At 42.1% G+C, this 23802-nt stretch overlaps 1 protein-coding gene and 1 long non-coding RNA gene across 3 annotated transcripts in view; one reads left to right on the top strand and one right to left on the bottom strand.

The window, feature by feature from the left end:
• The window catches only part of FGF12 (fibroblast growth factor 12), a 560445-nt gene that overhangs the window by 369909 nt on the left and 166734 nt on the right, over positions 1-23802 (bottom strand). The window contains exon 1 of one of the 2 annotated variants that reach the window (XM_019839972.3): positions 4620-4810. The exons of the other annotated variant lie outside the window; for it this stretch is intronic. Within the exon in view, the coding sequence (XP_019695531.1) occupies positions 4620-4710 (91 nt within the window). The 5' untranslated portion in view covers positions 4711-4810. Of the gene's footprint in view, positions 1-4619; positions 4811-23802 lie in introns of those variants that run through there. 2 annotated transcript variants of the gene reach the window in all.
• On the top strand, positions 5403-9545 carry LOC123379986. The gene is made up of 4 exons (XR_006585163.1): positions 5403-5539; positions 5628-5651; positions 5915-6052; positions 6559-9545. It is a non-coding gene; the product is annotated as an uncharacterized LOC123379986 (long non-coding RNA).

Here is a 23802-nt window from a genome sequence, read left to right as displayed (position 1 = left end):
GTACTCACTGGAAAAACATTTAAATAGGAAGAATTTTAACATTATGACATAAAAACCAGCTCAAAGAAAGATTTTACAACAAAGATAATTGCCACATATAAATCATCAATTAATTATTCTTTAGTGAAGTTTTCCAAGATTAGATAAATGAAGGCAGTGACACACTGAAATCACCCATGTTTCTTAACTAAAATGAAGTGAACAACTGAGTATATTGCTTCAAGAGGTAAGTTTTGCCATTTGTTTTTAATTAGGTGGATTTCTGAAGACTGAATTAGAATCTAAAATATTCTCAATTTATAAATACATTATTTTCATTTCTCCAAATTTTGGATGTGACCCACATCCTTAAAGAAAAAGTAAAGAGAGTAAAGGACTACATACTCACAAGCAAAGCAGAGAGAAGTTGAAAACAACTGTGTAATGCTATCTTTGTTGAGGATCCCTTCCTGAGAAATGGGCTTAAAACAATGACCACATTGCAACCAAATTCAAGATCACCTGACTGTCTTGTACAGTAGTTAAACCCTAAATCTCTTAGATATACATTAGATGATGTAAACTGAATGTAAGCAGGCAAATTTAATTTAGATGGCAGTGCTATATTTGAAAGTAAGGGCATGACTGGGTTTTACTTTTGTGTGTTCATTAGGATTGATAAATTACTTTTGCCTGGAGTGTTTCAATCCCACACCAAAGCTACTTGATGTGATTGTACAGCTCAATGTCTGGACATCTGGTAATCCTCTGTGCCACCAGGCTGAGGCAGCCCCTAATTGACAGGGTATCACGGGAGAGTTATGACTGTGTACAGAAGGAGGAGAGGCCAATGGCTGCTTTTCTGGAACAGCTGAGGGTGATAAGACAAGCACAGTGTTGTCCCTCTCTTGTGCTATGAGTGTGCACACCCACAGGTATACACACTTATTTTCCTACTATTGTAGGCACCCACTACCAAAAGTGCTGCCATCCTCTGTCAGGTTGATACCTAAGACAGCCTTCTTGGGAGTCTGGTTGTTAGGACAGGAATCCTTCTTTCATTGGTTTTTCCTACCAAAGTGATGAGAAACCCTTCCTTGATAGAATGCTTCTGCTTTCCTCCCAACTAGACCTTGAGAGGAAAGGGAGCAGTCATTCAAGCTATTGTTTTAATGTCTACTCTTCAGTGAGCTTATGTTTCTTTGTAAAGATCCCAAATCTAGGGAAAAATGAATCTACTTCCCTCTCCTTCAAACTAAAATCTTAGCATCTTCCAGGTTAATAGAAGTGTCATATACTCTAAGCAGAATTGTTTAGAATTTTCTTTTATTGTTTTTTTTTTACATTTATTTATTTTTTGATAGATAGAGACAGAGCACAAGTGGGGGAGGGGCAGAGAGATAAGGAGACACAGAATCCAAAGCAGCCTCCAGGCTCTGAGCTGTCAGCACAGAGCCCAATGTGGGGCTCGAACTCACAAACATCAAGATTATGACCTGAGCCAAAGTCGGATGCTTAACTGACTGAGCCACCCAGGCACCCCTGGAATTTAAACTTCTTAATGTTCTTTCAATAGATAGGCTCCCCATGCTTAAAAAAATATATCACTGATTTTGAGAAATGGAAAAAAAAGATCATAAGATACCAGGAAAAAGCCATAAACAACCCACTTAACCTTGTCTAAGATTGCTTTCTATTTGATATCTCATACTATCTACATCCTACTGAAGTAAAAGGATTTATAAACTAATATAATGGATATATTAGGCAAGATTAATATTTGGTACTATAGAGGAAAGACAGGAGCAATAAAACATTTTAATTATACTAAGAAGCTCGAAAGTTACTAATGATCATTTTGTATTTGTTTAACTCCATTTATTTAATGAAACCTAAATAAATTATTGAAATGTTTGCAATTCCAAAAATGCAGCAATCCATTAGAGGAAGGGATTGAACTTTTAACTTCTTAAAACAAATTATGCCACTCCTCCCCTGTGGCCCTTACTTCCCTCAGCTGTAAAATAATGGGGAAGATGTTACTGGTATAAAACTTTGTACTCCATTCTGACACAGTTCAAAATATTATTATATTTCTTTTTAGGTAAGTTGAAAAAAATTAATATTGGGCATTCCAGTTCTATTCTTATAAACTTGTTCCATTAAAATGTATCTGATGTCTTTACCTCAATGTATTCACACACTGGGAATAAAAACATTTCACATGGAATTGCTGTGATGCCATGCTAATGGTACAAGTCACATGAGTGAAATCATGTTAAAATGGAGCACAATAATAATAATATTTAAAATATACTGAGCACATTATATATGGTAGACTCAAAGTTCTTAGAATAATGTCTGGCATATAGTAAGAGTTCAACAAATCTTTAGCTATTCTCAGCTTGATTAATCTTTACCACAACCTATGAGGTACGTACTATTACCATAGTAATTAACATGTATGCATAAATTGAGGAATGGCAAGGTCAAGCATGTTATCCAAGATCATAAGCCAAGAAAGGCCACAATCAAACAACAGCAATGTAGTTCCCAGAAACAATCTCTCAGTAACTCTGTATATTATCTGTATATTATTATATTATTATCTATATATTATCTCTGTATATTATCTCTCTCTGTGGAAAAGTTATGACGGAACCTTCATCTTCACTACTTGTGACTAAACCATTTTACAAAAAATATGTTGGAGTGATCATCCCCTAAACTAACCAACCACCCCACTAAGTAAAAAAGCATATAAAGAAATAAAGTGCAACAGTTTTCAAGGGTTGCATGTTAAATCTTTTAAAACAAGATATAGGAACCAGGCTAGAGCTATTATTTCCACTTTTTCCACTAAGATAAAAATACTTAGTTAAAGGATTCTTAGTACTTTTATTAAGACTGCTTTATAACTAAGTCTTCTGACTCTAAGTGTCATGATTTTACAACAACCTATGCTGCCCCATCACATATGTTATCACTTCTATTTGGATCTGTTACTATTTGAGAAACTGACTCTGAATATAAATTAATATGTTACCTATTTTTACACAAGGTAGCACTTTGTCATTATTACACACCATATATACTTAAATTTTTTCACATCCAGAAAACATATATCCAAGTTGCAATCTATGTGTTATTTAATGTGAACAAGGAAAACTGAAATAAACATACATCTTTACCGGCTTCCTGAGATATGTATTTTCAAAATATGAAATTTCATCATCAAGCATACTAATTTAAAATATAGCAGTTGGATATCATTGAGCACTTATAAATAAATGGTGGCAAAAAAGACTGTAAATAATCTTATGAATTCAACAAAAGTAAAAATATAAGATCTCATTGTGATTGTATTTCAAAAGTGTATATTCTCATATTTCACATATAAATTACCTAATTAGTTCTTTTAAAATAGTTTTACTTTTCATTTAGAGTGGTGAGTAGCCAGAAAGTCAAAATTTTAGGGAAAAAATGAATGAAATCTATATATATTCTAATCTTTCCAAATATAATCTTTATAGTTCCAGAACAGGGTGAAAATAGGGAGGTAACCAAATGAATCAGATCCCCCAGAATAGCATACGAAGTTTTAAACATGAAGCCTATTATAATATTGTTAAATTGTTGAACATTAAAGTTACTGGGCAATTTATGGGCAAGACAAATTATTTCACAAAGAGACACTTGCCTAGACATAATAAGGGCACCTGTCCTCTCCTCACACCCCACCCCCATTTTGTAAAGAAAACCAAAAGACACAAAAACTAGATGAGCAGTCGAAAGGTTAGTAGACATAATCACATTAAAGGATACTTACACCTTAAAAAGAGACAGAGAAGCACAAATCAAAGTGTGGTGAAAGAGCACCGCGTTTGTAGGGCTTCATCAGAAGAGAATTTCACTTACTTGATTTTAGCTTAGTTCGTTCTTTCTTTATCTCTTTCTTTCCTTCCTCTTTTTTTTTTTTTTCATTTAAATTCTAAATTTTGCAGGTCATTAAAAGGGTTTGATTTTCTTTCTTTCCCTCCCTGGGCCTTTCCTGAGGGACCCGGTTGGTTAAACCCAGGGCTAATTGAGACTCTCCTGTTTCAGTACCGAGGACAGAAATTGTTTGGTCTCCAGGGCAAAGCTACTCTCCGACTAAGGCCAGATGTCTACTTCTCCGACAAGGCAAGAAAAATAAAAGATACCTGCCTCGCCAGCCACCTGTTTAAAAGTCCCCTCTCCTGTCGAACGCATCAGCAACTTCTTAAGAGGAGACACTGAGCAACTCCAAGTCGCACACCGCCCTTACAAGTCACAAGGAGAGAGCCGCGAGGAAGTGCGAAAGCAGGTCAGTTTATAAGCACCCCTCGAAAAGAGACCCGCGGTTCCAGTCCAGGCGCTCAGCGAGAGCTAGAGCGTTCTACAAAGCGCAGATGACTTCGGGGATTAGGAAAAAACACCCCCAAAGACAAAACCGGCGGCCGGGGCCTTTCTCTCGCCCCACTAGGGAACCGCCTTCCTTCTCCCACTGACAGCGCGGAATAAAGGAGGGGAGCCGAGCGCAGAAGGAGCCAAGGGGGAGGAAGGGGTGGGGTGGGGGGCATCTGCAGCGTTTTAAGGCCGAGGAAAGAACATTTTCTCACCACTTAGGCTGTTGCTGGACCTCAGGCTCCTTCCACAGAGACACTGCAGCATATGCACTCCTTTCTTCAAAGAAAGCTCAAGAATCTTCATGGAGAGGCGCGCGTGTGGGGTTCGTCAACTCCCCGCCCACCTCCGCTAATTGTCCAACCAAAAGGCCGCCTGTCTTCGGCAGCCGGGTCCGGAGTCCATGGTGCGCGCGTCCCAGGTGGACAGGGAGCTGGGGCTCTGGTCAGGAGCGCGGCGGGCGCCGCGGCCGGGCTGGGAGGGACGAGGCAGTGCCGCTCCGCTGGGGGCAGCCCGGAGTGGGGGGGGGGGGGGGGCGGGGGACGGGCGGCTCGGCCACACCCCAGTAAGCTCGAGCGTGATACTTTGGGACTTCCCGAAGGAAGCTGCTGGGCTGCGGGAGGGAGGGAGGGTGAGTGAACGGGCCACGCGGGGGGACGTCACGGTGGCTCCGTGGCCCTTCCAGGGGCCGGCGCCCGGAGGCACGAGGACGGGGTCCCGCGTCGGCCCTGGCCCTCTGGGTCTGGCGGTGAGCCTGGGGCGCCCGCCCGCCTCACTACCCCAGCAGCGCCGGGCTGCGGGGCGCCGAGAGGGGCTCCGCGGGGCCCGGCCGAGCTAGCCCGGAAGGCAGCGCTCCCGCGGGCTGCGCTCCTGCCGACGGTGACTCCAGCGTGGGAATCCGGCGGAAGGGAAGCGCCCGCAGGAAGGGCTGGACCCTGGAGGCTGCGGGAGCGTCAGAAGCGACTCCAGGGAACTGGCGGGGGGGGGGGGGGGGGGGGGCGGCGCTGGGGAGGTGGGGATGTGGAATAAAGAAAGCTCTTGGGTGCGAGCCATGAGAGCGCAAGTGTGCCTAGGCGCAGCGCGGATGTGGGAGCCTGGACACCTGGATTTTCTGATCCGGGCTCTGTGACCTTGGGTAAGTCACATACCACCCTGGGCGCAGAGTGGGGAAGAGGGTGTGGAATAGAGAACTGGCAACTTCATGATGTCTCCTTGGCCTCCAGTCTTCTGAAAAAGCTCTAGCACAGGTGAGTGGGGAGGCAAGCGCTGCGAGGGCGAGGGGAGTGACTGGGTGGGTAGAGGAAGGCCAGAAGGAAGGCAAGGCCACAGGTGCAGACTGGGAGGCAGATGAGGCGGGAAATTTGAAAACAACAGCACTTCGCTTTGGTGCGATATTCTGGTAGGTTGACTCGGCGAACTGACGCCAAAGATGACCAGTGAGCTTCCCTGTGGGTCTACAGGTCTCGATTTTTTTTTCATCAGCCACCCCTTTGGTTTTGTTTATTCTCAGAGGCCGTCAGTGCCCCCTTGGAAGTCTTGTGAGTGAAGCATACAAAGAATGTTGGCTATGGGACCAGACTCCACCCTATCTGGAACCTCAGGGCAAGAAGAGACCTGAGAGGACACAGCAATACAGTGAGCAGTTCAGGTGCTGGAGACAGGCAGCCTATGTTCAAATTCCTACTCTAGCTGTGTGACCTTGAACAAATTACTCAACCTCTCTGTGCCTCAGTTTCCTTATCAATAAGAGAGTTGATAAATAGCATTTACCTTATATACCTTATAGATAATAATAGCATCTATCTTGTTGAAGATTTAAAAAAAAACTTGATATAAAGTAAGTGTCATAACAGTGTTAGCAATTATTACTTAGCCCCTCACCTGTAGGTTTTTTGGTGGCTTTCACTTTCCAAGGATCACCAGTGTCTATACCAATATTAGCATTTCTGCTTGAAAGGTTCAGATAATAGAGAACAACCAACTCCCCAGATAGTTCATTGCACAAAACCTGTTAGAAGATTTACCCTGACATCGAACCAAAAACATACTACATTTTCTTTCCATCCATTGTTCCAAAGCCACTGGCTGGTTACCTCTTCCCTGCAAAGGAGTAAGAATGGTTTTCATCACCCCTTTCTTCTTTCTTTTCTCTAGGATAAACCTGATTTACAGTTCCTGTGATGTTCCCTAAAGGTTGAAGCTTAAGGTTGAAGTTCCCTGGAGAAATACTCATTCAAAAGCCTCTTCCTTTTTCCTCTCAAAGATGATGGATGAAAGCCAGGACATCTGGAGGGCCTTTTGAGCTAATAGCCACTGCTGGCTCCACATTCTCTAAACTCATTTCATAATAGAGCTCTAGCAAGGTCATTTGGGGCGGTTCCAAAACTTAAGAGGATACATCCAGGCCTTCCTTCTAGTCACCTCTTAGCCGCATTGTTCAGTGGGATCACCAAAGCTCTGTGGGCTCCGAGGTCCTTGAAGATCTTGCTAAAGCCACAGCATTGTTATCACCGGGGAAGTTCTAAAGCCCCAGGCAACCTGGGCCATGGCCTTTGTCTTTCCAGTCTCTTCGGGAATTAGTGAGTAACTCGGCCCATCTGGGGATTCTGCCCATAGAAATTCCCCATGGAGGGAGAGGCAATTAACAAAAGGAAAACATCTAAAAATATCCCTTCATGCCGCACACGCAGAGGCAGAGAGCTTTCCCATAGAGCTCTCCTGCTCTGGAACCCAATGCTGAGAGCTGTTTCTTTACTTTGAGGGAAATGCTATTCCTTGAAATGTAGTAACGGTTTAGCATAAGCCTTAAGGAACTTGAGCAGAGTGAGCAGGTCCATGTGTGATTTTAGAAGGCACCTGACCTCTGGAGCACCAATTTCCTTATTTATGAGACTCTCTCCCTTCCAAGCAAGGCTGTTGCAAGGATTCAGTGAGGGGAAATGTGACAGTGCTTTAGATATTCTATCATCTTTGCAAGAAGAGGCTCTATCACCCCTGGGTGATCACCACCAAGGGTTCTAGGTGCTCCTTAATGGTCACACTAAGTGGCTCTTCTATTTGATGATATGAAGAGTTTACTTGTGAATCTTCCCTCTCCTCAAGAGAATTGCAAACTCTTAGAAGGCAAGGCAGGAAAGCGAACTCTATTACAGTTCGTATTCAAATGGCCTGCTGCTGTCTAGTTTAAATGACAGTGGTTCTTGTGGTCAAGTGTATTCATCGCAAAGAAAAGGGATCATCACAGTATTTGAAAAAACAAACCTGGGATCACATTTATAGATTTTTGTTGTTGTTGTTATGGAACTCTCAGATGAGTTCAGATTAAACCAAAGAGAGCACATAACATTTTAATGCAAAATATTTTCCTAGTATATATTGTGGACTTTTGATCAAAGTAAGTACAAAAGGGAATGGATCACTGGAGCTTTATTACTTAGACTTAGGGTTTTGTTTGTTTATTTGTTTTTTAAATAAAGATTCCTCCCCTTATCTGGTCTTTGATTTACATGTTTGTTAAAGTAACTCCTAAGGTGACATCAGGTTCAAGTTAGGCACATATTTTAGTCTTCCTAAAAGTACCTTGGGCAGTATTTAAGGAGAACTCATTTCTGCATGTACCATAACATCCAAAAACAGGACAAAACAAAAACAAAGAGGAGTAGCCATGAGCACAATGGATGGTAGGAAAGTGGCACATTTTAGTTTCAGAAAAACTTCCACATTCTCTATGTATTATTATTATGTAAGCCAAAATCAAATTTTTTACTTGCAATCATATTTTTTATTTTAAATTCAAGATATATTACTACATAATGACCAAATTTTAAATTATGTTATCTGCTTCTAATTAAGATTTTTAAAGTTAGGCATTCTCTCTATTTTCTTATTGACTTTGGGCCAGCTCTGGCAAGTGACTCACTAGTGTGGTTTCAAAATGAAATAATTTATCACTTTCTGAGAAGGACTGGAAAATCTGGTATATAATGATAGGTGAACTTGTTTAAATTCTTAGTATCTAAATTTTTCCTTTCTATAGTTATTTACTCATAGTTTGCAGGAATTCATATTTGTGGGAGTTCTGAGATTTTTAAGTGGTCATTTATCTGAGATATTTTTTGTTCATATTAAATAGGAATCTATTGACTCTTGGCATCAGCTGTGCAATTAATCAGTATATTTATCTGCTTGGAAGACTACACTGAGTTAGTAATAACATATTCAGAATTTTGCCAGGCCCCAAAAGTTTTAATGAGTATATTAATAGCAAAACATCTATTGAATGGAAAGCAACTTTATTTTCACAGAGAAGCCAAACCAACACAGAAACTTAAAGATAAAGACCAGTATGATAGCTAACATAGTACTTTTGGTCTTTGTTACATGTACAGTCCATTGACTACCAGGCCTGTATCTCACGTCTTAGAAATACCTTCAAGTCCAATTTTGATAGGCAATTACCACACATTAAATGTTTGCATTCCCCCCAAATTCATATTTTGAAATCCTAACCCCAAAAAATTGGGAAGTGGAGGCTTTGGGAGGCTTTACCTTCATGAATAAGATTAGTGCCCTTATAAAAATGCTGTGGGGAGCTCTCTCTCCCCTTTGACGATGTGAGGACACAGTGACAAGACAGCCACATATGCACTAGGATGTGGGTCCTCACCTGACACCAGATATACTGGTGGCCCTGATCTTGGAATTCCCAGCCTCCAGAACTGTGAGAAATAAATGTTCATCATTTAAGCCACCCAGTATATGGTATTTTCTTGGTAGAATCAACCTTATTACATAACGTGGCAAAAATAGTCACTAGCTTACTTTATTACTGACATGCATGGCCCAAATATGTTTAACTATAGTAAAATCTTGGATTGCGAGGAACTTGTTCTGCGAGTGTTCTGCAAGATGAGCAAACATTTATAATAAATTCTAACTTGATAAATGAGCAATGTCTTGTTATGCAAATAATACACGATGCCAAACATCATGTGATCACAACTGAGCCAATCGTTCTTGAAATTAGCTTCGATATATGAGTGCTTTGGACTACAAGCATGTTTCAGGAACAAATTATGCTCACAAACCAAGGTTTTACTGTATTTTTAAAAGATGACATACATTGGGGTTTTTATTTTTGTTATTTTCTTCCTCTTGTTCTTTTTTGTTTGTTGTTGTTCTTCTCCAAAATTTAATTTTGAAATAAATTTAGACTTCTAGAAAAGTTGTAAGATTATAGAGTTCATGTATACTCTTCACCTAACTTCTTCTAATGTTAATAACTCACATAACCAGTGTACAATTATCACAGCTGAAAATTCACACCGGTACCATGCTATTACATAAACTGCAAACTTTTCTGAAATTTTACTAGTTTCCCCCCACCCCATCCTCCAAGATCCAACTAAGATCCACCTTGCATTTAGTTGTGTCTTCTTAGTCTCCTTCCATTTATGACAGTCTCTCAGGACTTTTTGCCTTTCAGGACTTTGACACTTATATTAATATTAGTCAAATATTTTTGTGGAATTTCTTTCAATTTGGCTTTGTCTGACACTTCTTAATGATTAGTATAAGGTTATTCATTTTGGCATGAAGGTCACATTAGCTATGTTCTTTCCTTCTCAATTCATCATTATCAGGGGCTACATGATATCAACTAGTGATACAATATGAATCACTTGGTTAAGGTAGTGTCTGCTAAGTTTCTACGCTATAAAGCTACTTTTTAAATTTTTTATAGTTGATAAATCTCTTGAGAAGAAACTTTGAGGCTATGTTTGTACCCTGTTTCTCCTCAAACTTTCATCCATTGATTTGGTGGATCTTGCTTTTAGCAATTATCATTGCACTGTGTAATTGCATAACATTACACAGTGACTTTGTATTTTCCTCATTCCTTCTATACAAATGGGAGTTCTTCTGTGAGATCTGTACCTCCTCCTCTTCTTATTTGTTTATTCAATTATTTATTTATATCAGTATGGCCTCATGGATATTAATTCTATGGGTCATAATTCAATACTATCATTATTTTGTGGCTCAAATTGTCCCAGCTTTAGCTATTGGGAGGTCCTTCTGGTTGGCTCCTACATCTTTTTATTGGGAAATTCCTTAATTTTCTGGCACCACAAGATGTTCCAGGTTTATTTTTTATTTTTCCTGCCCCAGCTCAGGAATCAACTAATTCTCTAATAAGCCCTAGTTCTTTTTATTGGAAAATAGTGTTTAGAAACCAAAATCCAGGTGCTAAGTGTGCTCATTAGTTACTGGGATGTTCATTGCTCCTAGGGTCTCTTGGTGGAGAGAGCCAGGAAATATATGTATGTACAAACTCATACATCATATTTGTTGAAATATCTATTTCTCTCTATAAATGGGTAGAAATATCTATATGTGGATATATTTATATGTAGATGCATCTATATGTAGATATATAGTAGGTAGATATCTACAGATAGGTGTAGAGATAGAGACAGGATAGAAATAGAGATAAAGATAGCAATCACTAAACTTATAATTCCAACCAAACACAAGTTTTGTTTTACTCTTTGCCTCTTCCTTATTTGCAACTTCTTTATCTGACAGTGAAAGACCTTTTATTATTTATAACATATTCACTTATTTATTCAAATCTGGAATACACTTAAAGTAGTTACAGAATTCCTAACCAATATTCCTGTGAGAAATGGATTCATCACTGAAGTACTGTATTTATGCACAGTTGTTTTTGTCTTTAGCCTTACAATATCCAGTCAAAATATTATTTCCCAAAATGACATAGGTTAGTTCTTTTCTTCGCCATCCTTTTCAGTATGGGTTAGTCAATCATTTGTAATCCAGTTAGGTTCATTTGTCATCATGTGTGTTCTATGCTGGCTGATCTTAATTATTTAATCAAAATTAACTAATTATTTCTTTCTCATTTGAGTATGTAAAACATTGGTATGGTTCTAAGAGTCAAAAATTTACAAAAAATGCATGATCCCATAAATGTCACTGTCTCATCCCTCCTGTCCTGTTCTCACTTCCCCTTCTTTCCACTCCTTTCCCATCCATTCCCTATAGGTAACTGGCTCCTTTAATTTCCGGTTTATCTTTTCTATGCTTCCTTTGCACAACTGAGTAGATTCTTCCCTGTATAGTGAACTTCAAGTTAGTTCCGATATTTTGCTATTATCAACAATACTGCAATAAACACTTGCATATTTTCATATTGTCAGCAGGTAGATTCTTGCAACAATGTGATTCTTTTTTTCTTTGGTTTTTATTTACATTCCATTTAGTTAATATATAGAGTAATATTATTAGTTTCAGGTGTATAATTTAGTGATTCCATACTTACATACATCACCCAGTGCTCATCACAAGTGCACTCCATAATCCCCATCATCCATTTAACCCATCCTCCCACCCACTTCCCTACTGGTAACCATCCATTTATCCTCTATAGTTAAGTCTTTTTCTCAGTTTTCCTCTTTTTTTCCCCCATGACCATTTGTTTGAAACAGTATGATTCTTAGAAACGGGAATGCTGAGTCAAAAAATAAGTGTATACTAGTTTTGTTAGGTATTGACAAGTTTCCTTCAAAAGTCTTGCATGAATTTGGATTCTTACCAGCAATATATGAGAATGCCTATTTTCCCACAGCCTCACCAACAGAATGTATTGTCCTCCTTTTTTATTTTTGTCAGTTTTTTTGAAATGTTGTCTTCATCTGCATATCTCTAATTATAAGGACATTTGAACATTATTTTCATTTAAAAGCTTATATTTTTGCAAGAAATTGCTGCTCCTGTTATTTGCTAATTTTTCTATTGGAAAAAAACTCCACTTTTAAAAGACCGATATTTACCACCAGGGAGGGAACCGAAATAAAACTATATTAAATTAATTTTTTTTTAAATGTTGAGGTAGGGGTTCAAAACAAGGTCATTGTCACTGGGAAAACAGTGTAAAGTTTCCAAATAACATTTAACCCATTCACTCATCCACCCACCCTCCCCACAAGTATTTAGAAACTAAAATTAACTCCTTTCCCTAAAAACCTAGTCAAGGAAGAGAGATATGTAAACTATAAGTGTACTGGTAATACTGCAGAGTTCAGTAAAGTTACAAAGAATGGGTAAATTCATCTGTCTTTTGAGGGTAAGAAGCAAGCACTCAGTAAAAGCTTCATATACTTTAAGAAACTTGAGCTGAAGGGAAGGAGATAACTCTCATTGAAATATACAACGTCCAGTGCTTAATAAATGCTACTACTTTACTTTCTAGCCACACTTAATAGGTACTGCCTCCACTAAAGAACAAACTCTGCTTAGAAAAGAACAGCACCCAGAATTCAGACTCTATATATCTCCACCTCTGACCTATGTTCCATCACATCACTATTACTTACAGGGCATTTAACGTAGGTACATCTTATCTTAACAGACTCAACAGGCAATGAATGATGTTACTTTTGTAGAACTTTTCTGATAAAACCTGCTGATATCTGGTTGATGATTAGCACTTCCAGGCATTTTTCTCCAACCTTCCCACCCCCAGACCCCAATCTTCAAAGAAAGAATACTTCAAGATTTGCTGCTACAATCAGGCATTTTCCATTCTCTTCTAACAGCCCTTAAAACAAGTTGTTTTGAATAAATGCAAAGTTTGTCATCTATAAGAAAAACTTAAAGGTAAGCTCTCTGAGTCACAGAGAAGGAAATATTTCTACTTTATCATAGCCAAGCATGAGTTATTTATTGTGAGAATTTTGAAATCAGTCAATCCAAGATAGTTAATACTGGAAAATTTCAAGGAAGTACTGTTTGCTTATTAATCAAAATTCATTACTGAAATGGGGCACAATTCCAAATAGGTGTTCTCACTTCCAACACCTGAACACATCTCTAACTTTAAAAATCCCACACATTCTTTCAGACCTACCACAAATGCCACAATGCTCTCTCGAGGAAATTTTTTTCTGAACACTATAGTTCCTCTAATATAAAACTTACTTTATTCTGCCTGCACACATATATCTTCTCCAAGAGATTGTAAGCCCCTGTATCTACAAATTTAGGTACTATAACTTTCATTTTTTAATGTCTTGAGTACCTAGAACATGTAATAAATAATTTGTTTACTAAATATTGATGGAATGAAATTAAATTAACATTTAAAAATAAATATTAATGCCTATTAAATATTGATGAAGTGACATAAAATGGGGACTGTTTTTGTGGATTTTTCATTTGGGAAAACTGTATATTAACTTAAAATTTTAAAATGTGGTAAAGCCCCTCCCTAAGGAATGTGGTGAAAACCTCAAGACAAGGTGCACGTGCACGATATTCCTCACAACTCTGTAACATAGACCACCCATTCAGACTGTATGTTACCACATATGGGAGATAAGGAAGCAAGAATTATACAAAAAGCAACCCCTGCTCTGCTCAGGGCTCAGGCTTTTGGTTCCTAGCCCACTGAACTGGTGCTGGCATGAATAAAGTTGCTTCATGGAAAGAAAAGCCTCAGTGTCCTGACTCTCTGTGTGTGACTCACTGCTACATTTCGTGGGGGCTCATCTGGGATGCAGAGACAATGTTTCACCTCCCTTGTCACTGGGGCACAAACCTTGGAGCACCTGGAGAGGTGACCTCGCCTAGCACCAGCAGACTGCTTGATCCATAGGAGCCTAGCCCCTCCCGGCAGGCTGGGGCAGGGGCCCTGGATGCACAAAGGAACCTAGTGAGGCCCAGGAACCAGCTCACGGAGCCACCCATCAGACTGGTAAGAACCCAGGTTCGTTTTGGTAGACCTGCCCCTAAGTGGCAGAAGGGAATCCTGATCACCTCCCAGATTTGCCTGATAGTTCCATAAGGAACGAAACCACAACTCCATGGTGACTGGCACTGGGCAGCAGGCTGGAGTCACTATGTGACTGTGTGTGAATGAGACAGACAGTGGAAAGTTTCTGACCTGACCAGTGGGCCGAATCGAGTGTTGAATCCCAATCCGTGGTTCCCTGGCAACCTCATATGGCTTAGGGTGGTGTCAGACTTCGTCAGGAGTCTGATCTGGGTCAGGGCTTGATACTGAACCTACCAATACTAAGAGGTGCCTGAAATATCTCCAAGAGGAGATTGGCAAGAAATAGATGAAACGAGTGTGCGTCCTCTCCAAATTTGTCCCTCCCTTCCCCCTTTTTCCTCTCTTGTGAATGATAGTTGTCTGTTAGGTGGAGGAAACGGGAGGAAAGCAGAGTAAACTGATTCTCCTAAAGTGTATGTTAAGAAATTTCAAAAAGGGATATTCAGAAGATTATGGTATAAAATTAACCCCCAGAAAGCTCTAGACATTCTGTGAAATTAATTGGCCATCATACAGGGTGGGCTAGCACGCTGAGGGCTCACTTGATAAGGAAATAGCTGAGTGTTCAGGGTCATTGTGGAGGATCCAGGCTACCCTGACAAATTCCCTTACATTGACTATTGGCAAGACCTGGTTCTATCCTGGCTGCCTTGGCTAAAAGTCTGCATTGAAAGGAACTGTAAAGTTAGAATGGCTCATGTCATGGCTTCCTCCAAATGCTGGCCAAAAACTGAAAAACCCATTCTGTCAGGAGAGCCTGGAGAGCCTCCAAGCCATATGCCCCACTGTACCCCTCACTGCCACCTGCACCTCCAGCCGCCCTGGTTGCTGAAATCCCACCAGAGCCTGTCTTTAGTTCCAAGGCCTTGCCACCTCTAGCAACACCGGCTTCTCAGGATGTGACGGCTTGCCCGGACCACCATCCCTAACCTCATACACCCATCCCAGAAAGCAATTAGAAGGTCAGACCAGCGGAGATAGTCCCTCCCTGCAGCAACACCGGAGACCCCTACAGATTTCACTGAAGGAAACTAGGGCACCTATCTATTATGATCAGGACGACCAGATCTGAGGAAGCCAGCCCTTTAACACTATATAACTTCTAAATTGGAAGCACCATATTCCCTCTTATATGGAGAAGCCCCAAGCTATGATTGAACTAATGCAGTCCATAATTGAAACCCATAAACCTGCCTTGACAGACTGCCACCAACTCCTCCCAACCCTCTTCGACATGGAGGAGCATCACCAAATTACCCAGGCAGTCCTAAAATGGTTAGAGGAGAATATCCCGGCTGGGATGCTAGAAAACCCAAGCTTATGCTCAGGCTCACTTCCGTGGGTAGGACCCCAAATGGGACCCAAATGACTCAAATGTAGATGGAGGGCTTGCAAGGACTGAACAGTATCAAGAAGCCCTTCTAAATGGCAAGAAGGAAAGGAAGAAAAGGCCGTAAATATGAGTAAAACATCAGAAGTGCTCGAGGGACCCAAAGAGAGCCCAAGCCAGTTCTATGAGAGACTATGTGAGGCATTTCATCTCTACACCCCTTTTGATCCAGAGGCACGCATTAACCAGTGGATATTCAAGGCAGATTCCATAGGTCAGGCCCAAGGAGGGGGGACATCCAGTGCAAGCTGCAAAAGCTAGAGGGTTTTGCCAGCATGAAGGCCAGTCAGTTGCTAGAAGTAGCAACTAAAGTGTTTGTCAACCATGACCAGGCAGCATGGAGGGAAGAATGCCAGAAGATGTGGAAAAAGTCAGATTTGTTAGCTGCTGCCTTGGTGGAATAGTCAGAACGCTCCTGGAAAGATGCCCTGCAGGGACTGGGCTGGGGCCTAAAAGGGGAATGGTGGGGAAGATCATCTTGCCTAGGACCAAAGTTAGGATGGAATCAGTGTGTTCATTGTCATCAGGAGGGCCACTGGAAAAATGAGTGCCCCCTGTGGCTGGGTAATGCTCAGTGGGGTCCCAAACAGAAAGAAAGAGGCCATGTGGTCCAGGGCTGGTAGCAACCAGCATCATGACCTCATGGGGCCTCCAAAGATGATTTTGTGGGACAACCACCAAGGACTATGAGGAGGACTAGGACAGACTGAGCTCTATTTTGTTAGGCCCCCAAGAACCTATGATCCAAATGAATGTGGGGGGCTAACTCATCAACTTCATGGTAGATACTGGGGTGGAACATTCAGTGGTGTCCCAACCTGTGGACCCCCTCTCACAGAGACAAGTTACCATTGTGGGAGTCATGGGTAATCGGACACGCTGTCTTTTCCTGCTTCCTTGGTGATGAAATTTATGTGGCCGTAAAGTCATCTATGAATTCCTGTACCTCTCTGACTGCCCCATGGCTTTAACGGGCTGGGACCCATTAGGAAAGAAGCAGGCCCAGAAAAATTTCAACTCCCACAGACAAGCTGCTCTGACCCCATGAAAGCTGGAAGCAAAGATTATGACTCTCACAATTCTCCAAGGGGAAGAATGTTGTTTCTACATTCTCATGGAAGACCCACAACAGGGACCTGAGCTGCCCTTCAGAGTACCAGGGGTGTGGGCTGAGGACAACCCACCAGGACTGGCCCAGAACATACCTCCCGTAATTGCAGAACTAAAGCTAGGGGGCACGGCCCATCAGCCAAAAACAATATTTCATCCCTTTTAAGGCACAGATGGGGATACAGAAGCACCTGGAGAGACTTCTAAAATAGGGGATCCTCCAACCCTGTTGGTCACCTTGGAACACATCTCTCCTACCAATCCAGAAGCCAGGCACCAATAACCATCGGCTGGTCAAAGACCTGTGCACAATAGACCAGACTGCCATCACCCTGCACCTGATTGTCCCAAACCCATACATTCTCTTGGGTCTTATCCCCACCAAAAGTGCCTTCTTCACATTCCTACACCTCAAAGATGCTTTCTTCTGCATCTGCCTGGCCCTCCAGAGTCAACCGATCTTCGCCTTCCAGTGTGAGAATCCTGAAAAAGGTGACAAGGGCCAGTTGACTTGGACCAGATTGCCTCAGAGGTTCAAAAGCTCCCCAACTATTTTCAGCACTGCATTAGCCTCAGAGCTAAGAGCCTTCCCAGTGGATCAACATGGTTGTGTCTTGCTTCAGTACATAGATGATTTACTGCTGGCTGGAAGGTCCCAGGAGGATTGCATGGAAGGAACTCGGCAGCTCCCTACCCTCCAATGGGAGACTGGCTATAAGGTCTCAAGGAAAAAGGCCCAAATCTGTCAAAAGAAAGTCAAGTACCTTGGCTTTCACCTCTCCCAGAAGTAGCACCAACTCGGCCCAGAGACAAAAACAGGCTATTTATTCGATCCCAGTCCTATGGGCCTGACATCAGGTTTGGGAGTTTCTCGGGCCACAGGTTTCTGTAGAATCTGGATACCTAACTTCTCAGTCTTGGCAAAACCCCTTTATGAGGCCACAAAGTGTAGAGAACAGGAACCTCTGTTATGGGAGCAAGTACAGCAAAGGGCCTTTGCAGATATCAAATGGGCCCTCACCAACACACTTGGTCTGGGGCTCCCAGACACGTACAAGTCCTTCTTGTACGTTCATGAACATACTGGCATTGTGGTAAGAGTCCTACCCCAAATGTTGGGGTCATGGCATCACCCGGTGGCATATCTCTTCAAGCAGCTTGACTCTGTTGCTCAAGGCTGGCCACCCTGCCTACGGGCACTTGCAGCTATGGCCCTCTCAGTGTCTGAGGCTGACAAGTTGACTATGGGACAAGAATTGACAGTCCAAGTGCCAATTTCAGAATTGACATTAATGGAGTATAAGGGACAATACTAGCTAACCAACACCCAGATGATCAGATATCAGGAAGTGCTATGTGAGAACCCGCACATTCACCTAGAAGTAGTGTGGACCCTAAACCCTGCAACCCTACTGCTTGCTGGGCCAGGTCAACCAGATCATGACTGCATTGAAGTCATAGGTGAGGTGTTCTCCAGCTGACCAGACTTAAGGGAACAGCCCCTCAAGAACCCCGGCACTGAGTATTTCACCAAACGGCAGCAGTTTTGTGAAAGAGGGAGAATGCCTTGCAGGGTACTCCGTGGTGACCCTGAATTCTATCATTGAGGCCAAACCCCTGCCAAAGGGGACTTTGACACAGAAGGCAGAGCTCATTGAGCTAACTCAAGCCCTCCAAGTGGTGGCAGGGATACATGTTAATATATACACAGACTCTAAGTATGCCTTCACCACTCTCCACATACATGGGACTTTATATAAAGACAAGGATATAATAAACTCAGGAGGAAAAGACATATGGAAATCTTCGAACTCTTACATGCTGTGTAGGCCCCTAAAAGAGTGTCAGTCATGCATTGTTGGGGACATCAAAGGGGAGATACCACAGCTTCATGGTATGACCATGCAGACCAAGACCTTGGCAGACCAAGAAGCAAAGCTTGCAGCCTCCAAAGGAACAGCAGAATCAGTGGCTTTAACTTCTGCACTGTTCCCTAGTCCATTGGCAGAATGGGATCCTAATTACTCACAACATGAGAGTACCTGGTTTAAGACTGAAAATGAAGCTACCTCCCTGGTGGATGATGGAAATTTGAAGACGGCCGAGTAGCAATTCCTGAGGCCCTGGCTCCAGCTTTTGTCAAGCAGTTCCATCAGGAAACCCATATTGGCCAGAAAGCTCTTGAAACTACACTGAGGCAACATTTCTACATCCCTTTACTCTCCAGAATAGCCTGAGTTGTATGTGGGCAAAGTGAAACGTGTGCCTGGAATAACCCACATCAGAGACCCAAGGCCACCCCTGGGGTGCAGAATGTCGGGGGAGTCCCACTTGAAAATATGATGGTGGAATTCACTAAGCTTCCCCGGGTACGAGGCTGTAAATATCTGTTGGTCTTTGCGTGCACTTTCTCCGGCTGGGTGGAAACCTTCCCTACTCACACAGAAAAAGGCACACGAAGTGGCCTGACTTCTAAAAGAAATCATTCCTCAATTTGGGATCCCTATCACTAAGGGATCAGGTAACAGGCAAGCATTGGTGGCTGAGGTGGTGCGGCTGGTGACAAAGGGGTTAAAGATCACCTGGAAGTTACACACGGCATACCAACCCCAGAGCTCTGGGAAGGTGGAACAAATGAACCAAACCCTGAGGTTGCAGTTAAGTAAACTAATTCAGGAAACCCACCTACACTGGGACCAGGTGTTGCCAATTGCCTTGTTAAGAATCAGGTATAGCCCCACTAAGCAGATGGGGTTCTTCCCTTATGAAATCCTTTATGGGTACCCTTCCCCCCATTATTGGGGGCATAAGGGGGGATCTAAATGATATAGGCAACCTAACCCTAAGGCAACAGATGTGGGCCCTTGGCTCTACCGTAACCACCTTACACCACTAGGTTAGGGAGCGATCACCTGTGAGTGTGACCACAGACCCTCACCCATTTAAACCAGGAGATGCTGTATGAGTGAAGGAAAGGAATGTCCAACCCTTAAAACCCCTCTGGAGGGGCCTGTTCACTGTCATTTTGTCCACCCCTATTGCAGTAAATGTAGCCGAGGCGGGTCCCTGGATTCACATAGCAGAGTGAAGTTGGCATCTTGAAACTGGGAGTGCATTCCTGATCCATGCAAGCTGACCTTATGGAAGAAGCAATCTACAACTCCAGAGACTCTGGGAGACTGCAGCCCTGCTTTAGTCACTCCGGAAGCTGACTAATCTACACAGAAGCTTGAGGAATCGACAGTCCAGTGGAACAAATAGACTGTCCTTATTTTCTATATCTGTTTCCTTACTGTGATGCACTGTCACCCCTTGTTCTCACTGTCATTGTGATTCTTGCTCTACTTTCCCCATAGGATTGGCAGAGGCCGCCCTGGCTAGCTGGAAGTGTGGTGAGAGGTTTCTGTTAGCACTCACCTTCCCTTTGTGGATGGGATGCTTCATTGGTATTGACTGCTTCTAATCTGGACCCCTTCTGTAGACCTAGATTCCTCATCATGTGACCCATGTATTCACATAACCAGATCAGGGCAGGGAGTCACTTGGACCTTACTATACCATACCCACTTCTCATGCCAAGGAAAAGTCCTGGGGACCTGCGGACACAAGACCACCTATTCTATCTGCCAACGAGAGAATCAATACACTTGCTTTGACTCACAATACTCCCGGGTGAAGACTGGTTAGAAGTCCGATCTTGTCAAGAGAGGGGGGCCTTGGTCAGCTGGACACAAATTACTAACCCCAAATGACTGGTGTCAATACTGTTTGATGTATGTGTGATTATAGGTATTGGCCCAGATGCATCTCTCATACAAAAAAAGTGGGCACTTGTCATAGAGAGTCCAAGGACTTTTGATATAACATGAAGAGGCTTAGATTGGGAGCAGGAATATTGACTCAATGACAAATACATGTGTGAGGAAAATGGTTTATGTGCCTATACACCTGAGTTGTTATGCCTCAGCTGGAGCTGTGTTTCATGGGTTACTTGGAAAAAAGAAGGCACAACAGCACTCCTCCAGAAGGGGGCTGCTACATCAAGGGCCTGTAACCTTGTTAATTTTACCATCATTAACCCTGGAGATTCCAAGTGGCAAGGGGGCACCTGAATTGGCATCTGGATTCATGGGCGAGGCAGGGACCCAGGGACTGTGCTGTATTTCAAGGGAGTCACTACCACCCATCCAACCATTTCCCATCAAGTCTTCCACTCCTTCTACGAAGAAATAAGAAGTAGCCCCCCTCCCATTTCAGCCGCAGCAAGGAACTTGTTTCTAGCCCTAGCAGAGACTATAGCCCAGACTCTTAAGATCTATTCTTGCTATGTATGTGGGGGAAACAACATGGGGGACCAATGACCATGGGACGCTAGAGAATTAGATCCCCCACAAACCTTATAATGGAACAGAATACCCTAGTCCTACTACCAGGGTTTGGCTCTTCAAAACCTCAATTATTGGGAAAATCTGCCTTGCCTGATGGGGAAGAAAGTTCACCATCTCTGTTGGAAGCTTAACGTGCCTAGGCCAAAGATTTTTATAACTCAACTGTCTGGGAAACCCAATGGTGATGGTCCCCAGATCACCTTGAGCCAGATACCCATCCCTTGTCTAACTTCTTTCATCTCCGGGAGGCCTGGGACAATGTCGATTCAGCCATCGAATGGCAGGCCCCAGGTGGTCTATACTGTATATGTGGAAGGACAGCCTATATAGTCCTTCCCTCAGGCTGGTCAAAGCCATATGTGCTGGGAACTATTCATCCATATTTCTTCCTGCTCCCCTTGCCAGGGGGGAACATTTAGGAGTCCACATGTATGGGGATAGGGAGACTCAACGGAAATGACGTGCCCTATACATTGGCAATTGGAAAGATGATGAATGGCCTCCCAAGCATATAATCCAATATTATGGCCCTGCCACCTGGGCAGAGGATGGGTCTTGGGGCTACCGCACTCCCATTTACATGCTAAACCGCATAATCAGACTGCAAGCAGTTGTAGAAATTATAACCAGTGAAACTGCCAGAGGTCTTAACTTACTAGCCAAGCAGCAACCAAAATGTACAATGCTATGTAACAAAATCGCTTGGCCTTAGATTACTTGCCTGCTTCTGAGGGAGGAGTTTGTGGAAAGTTTAATGTGAGCAACTGCTGCCTACAGAGAGATGATGATGGAAAAATCATAGAGGAGATCACAGATCGAATGACAAATGTTGCTCACATCCCCGAAAGGTTTGGAAAGGTTTGGAAAGGTTTGGACCCTGAGGAGTTATTTGGAGGATGGTTTTAAAATCTTGGGGGATTCAAAACCCTCATAGGTATTATCCTCTTGATTTTGGAAGCCTGCTAAATCCTACCTTGCCTAGCTCCCGTGGTTACACTGTTTGTCTCCAGCCTCACTGAGGTAATGGTTGAAAGGAAATCAGCCACACATGTGATGATGTTAAGGAAATATAAACCTCTAAACCAAGATAATACTCTTTGACCCAAAATAGGGGGTCAGAGCATCAAAGGGGGGGAATGTGGTAGAGCCCCTCCCTAAGGAATGTGGTGAAAACCTTAAGACAAGGGAAGGCAACCTGGCTATCTGTGCGTGCACAACATTCCTCACTACTCTAACATAGACCGTCCATTCAGACTGTATGTCACCACAAATGGGAGACAAAGGAACACAAAATCATACAAAAGGCAACCCCCCACTGTGCTCAGGGCTCAGCCTTTTTGGGTCTTAGCCCACTGAGCCCATGCTGGCACAAATAAAGCTACTTCATGAAAAGAAAAGCCTCAATTTCCCAACTCTCTGTGCATGAGTGGCTGCTACACAGCATCAATCATTTGTTATGTTAATTTATTTTATAAATTCTTTCCGACATCTATAAAAATAACCAGAAACCATTTTTGTTTGAGGGAAGAATCTAAGAAAATTTGGTTTTTAGAAGAAATATTTTGAAGATTTTTTGCTTCATCAAAACTGGATAAGAGGTGACTGCTAATGAGTATGGAGTTATGTGGTGGGCTGATGAAAAATGTTCTGGATTGGTGATGGATGGTTGCATAACCTTGTGGATATACAAAAACTATCAACTGTACACTTTAAAAGGGTGAATTTTATGACATCTGAATTATATCTCAATTCAATTTTTAAAAATTCTATAAGAAAAATTATTGGGTCTTAGCAAGATGCTGTACAAACATAAAATTGATTTAAGTAGTGATTACTTTTCCTTTTTCTCTTTCTGCTTTAGATGCCTTTCCTATTTGGATGGAAATCCACCCCAGGTCCTAAATATTGAAACTGTCCAACTCTTAGGTGACATCATACGAAACATCTGGGACTTCAGAGCTCTACATTTCTGACTTCAAATCCCAGTTTACCAGTTACTAGCCATGTGTGTTCACAGACAAATTTCTTAACTTCTTTGAGTTTCATTGTTTTCATTTGCAGAATTATGCTATTGACCTGTCTTGAAGAATTGCTGTGGCAACAAAATATGGGGGGTGGGAGGGGAAAGGGAAAGGAAAATGCTTAATGCAGAGTTTAGCACTTACAGACTCCCCACAATTAATAGTTTGTAATTTTTTTGGATTGAAGTATAGTTGACATACAATATTATCTTAGTTTCAGGTGTACAACATAGTGATTGCACAATTATATACATTAGGAAATTCTCACCATAAGTGTAGTCACCCTCTGACACCACAGAACATTATTACAATATTATAGACTGTATTCTCTATGCTATACTTTTCATCCCCGTGACTTATTTGTTGTATAACTGGAAATTTGTACCTCTTAATCCCCTTCAACCATTCTTGTCTCTTTTTTCCCAAGATCTGTGGTCTGCTTAACAAGGACTAGGATGTTTTTAAAAGAGACCCTTCTTTAAAAAAAAAAATCAGGACATGGTATAAGTCACACAATGGCCATTCCTGTACTTAAAATGTAGAATCTGTAAATGCAAATGGAAATAGCATTCTTAAATGCGGGTCCTAAAACCTTAAGGTTATTAAGAATGTTTGGGATTCTTACATTTG

The sequence above is a fragment of the Felis catus genome, chromosome C2 (assembly GCF_018350175.1).
Source record: "Felis catus isolate Fca126 chromosome C2, F.catus_Fca126_mat1.0, whole genome shotgun sequence".
NCBI classification, from domain to species: Eukaryota; Metazoa; Chordata; class Mammalia; order Carnivora; family Felidae; genus Felis; species Felis catus.
The sequence above is the reverse complement of the archived record's forward strand: the minus strand, read 5'-3'. Positions and strand labels throughout refer to the sequence as shown.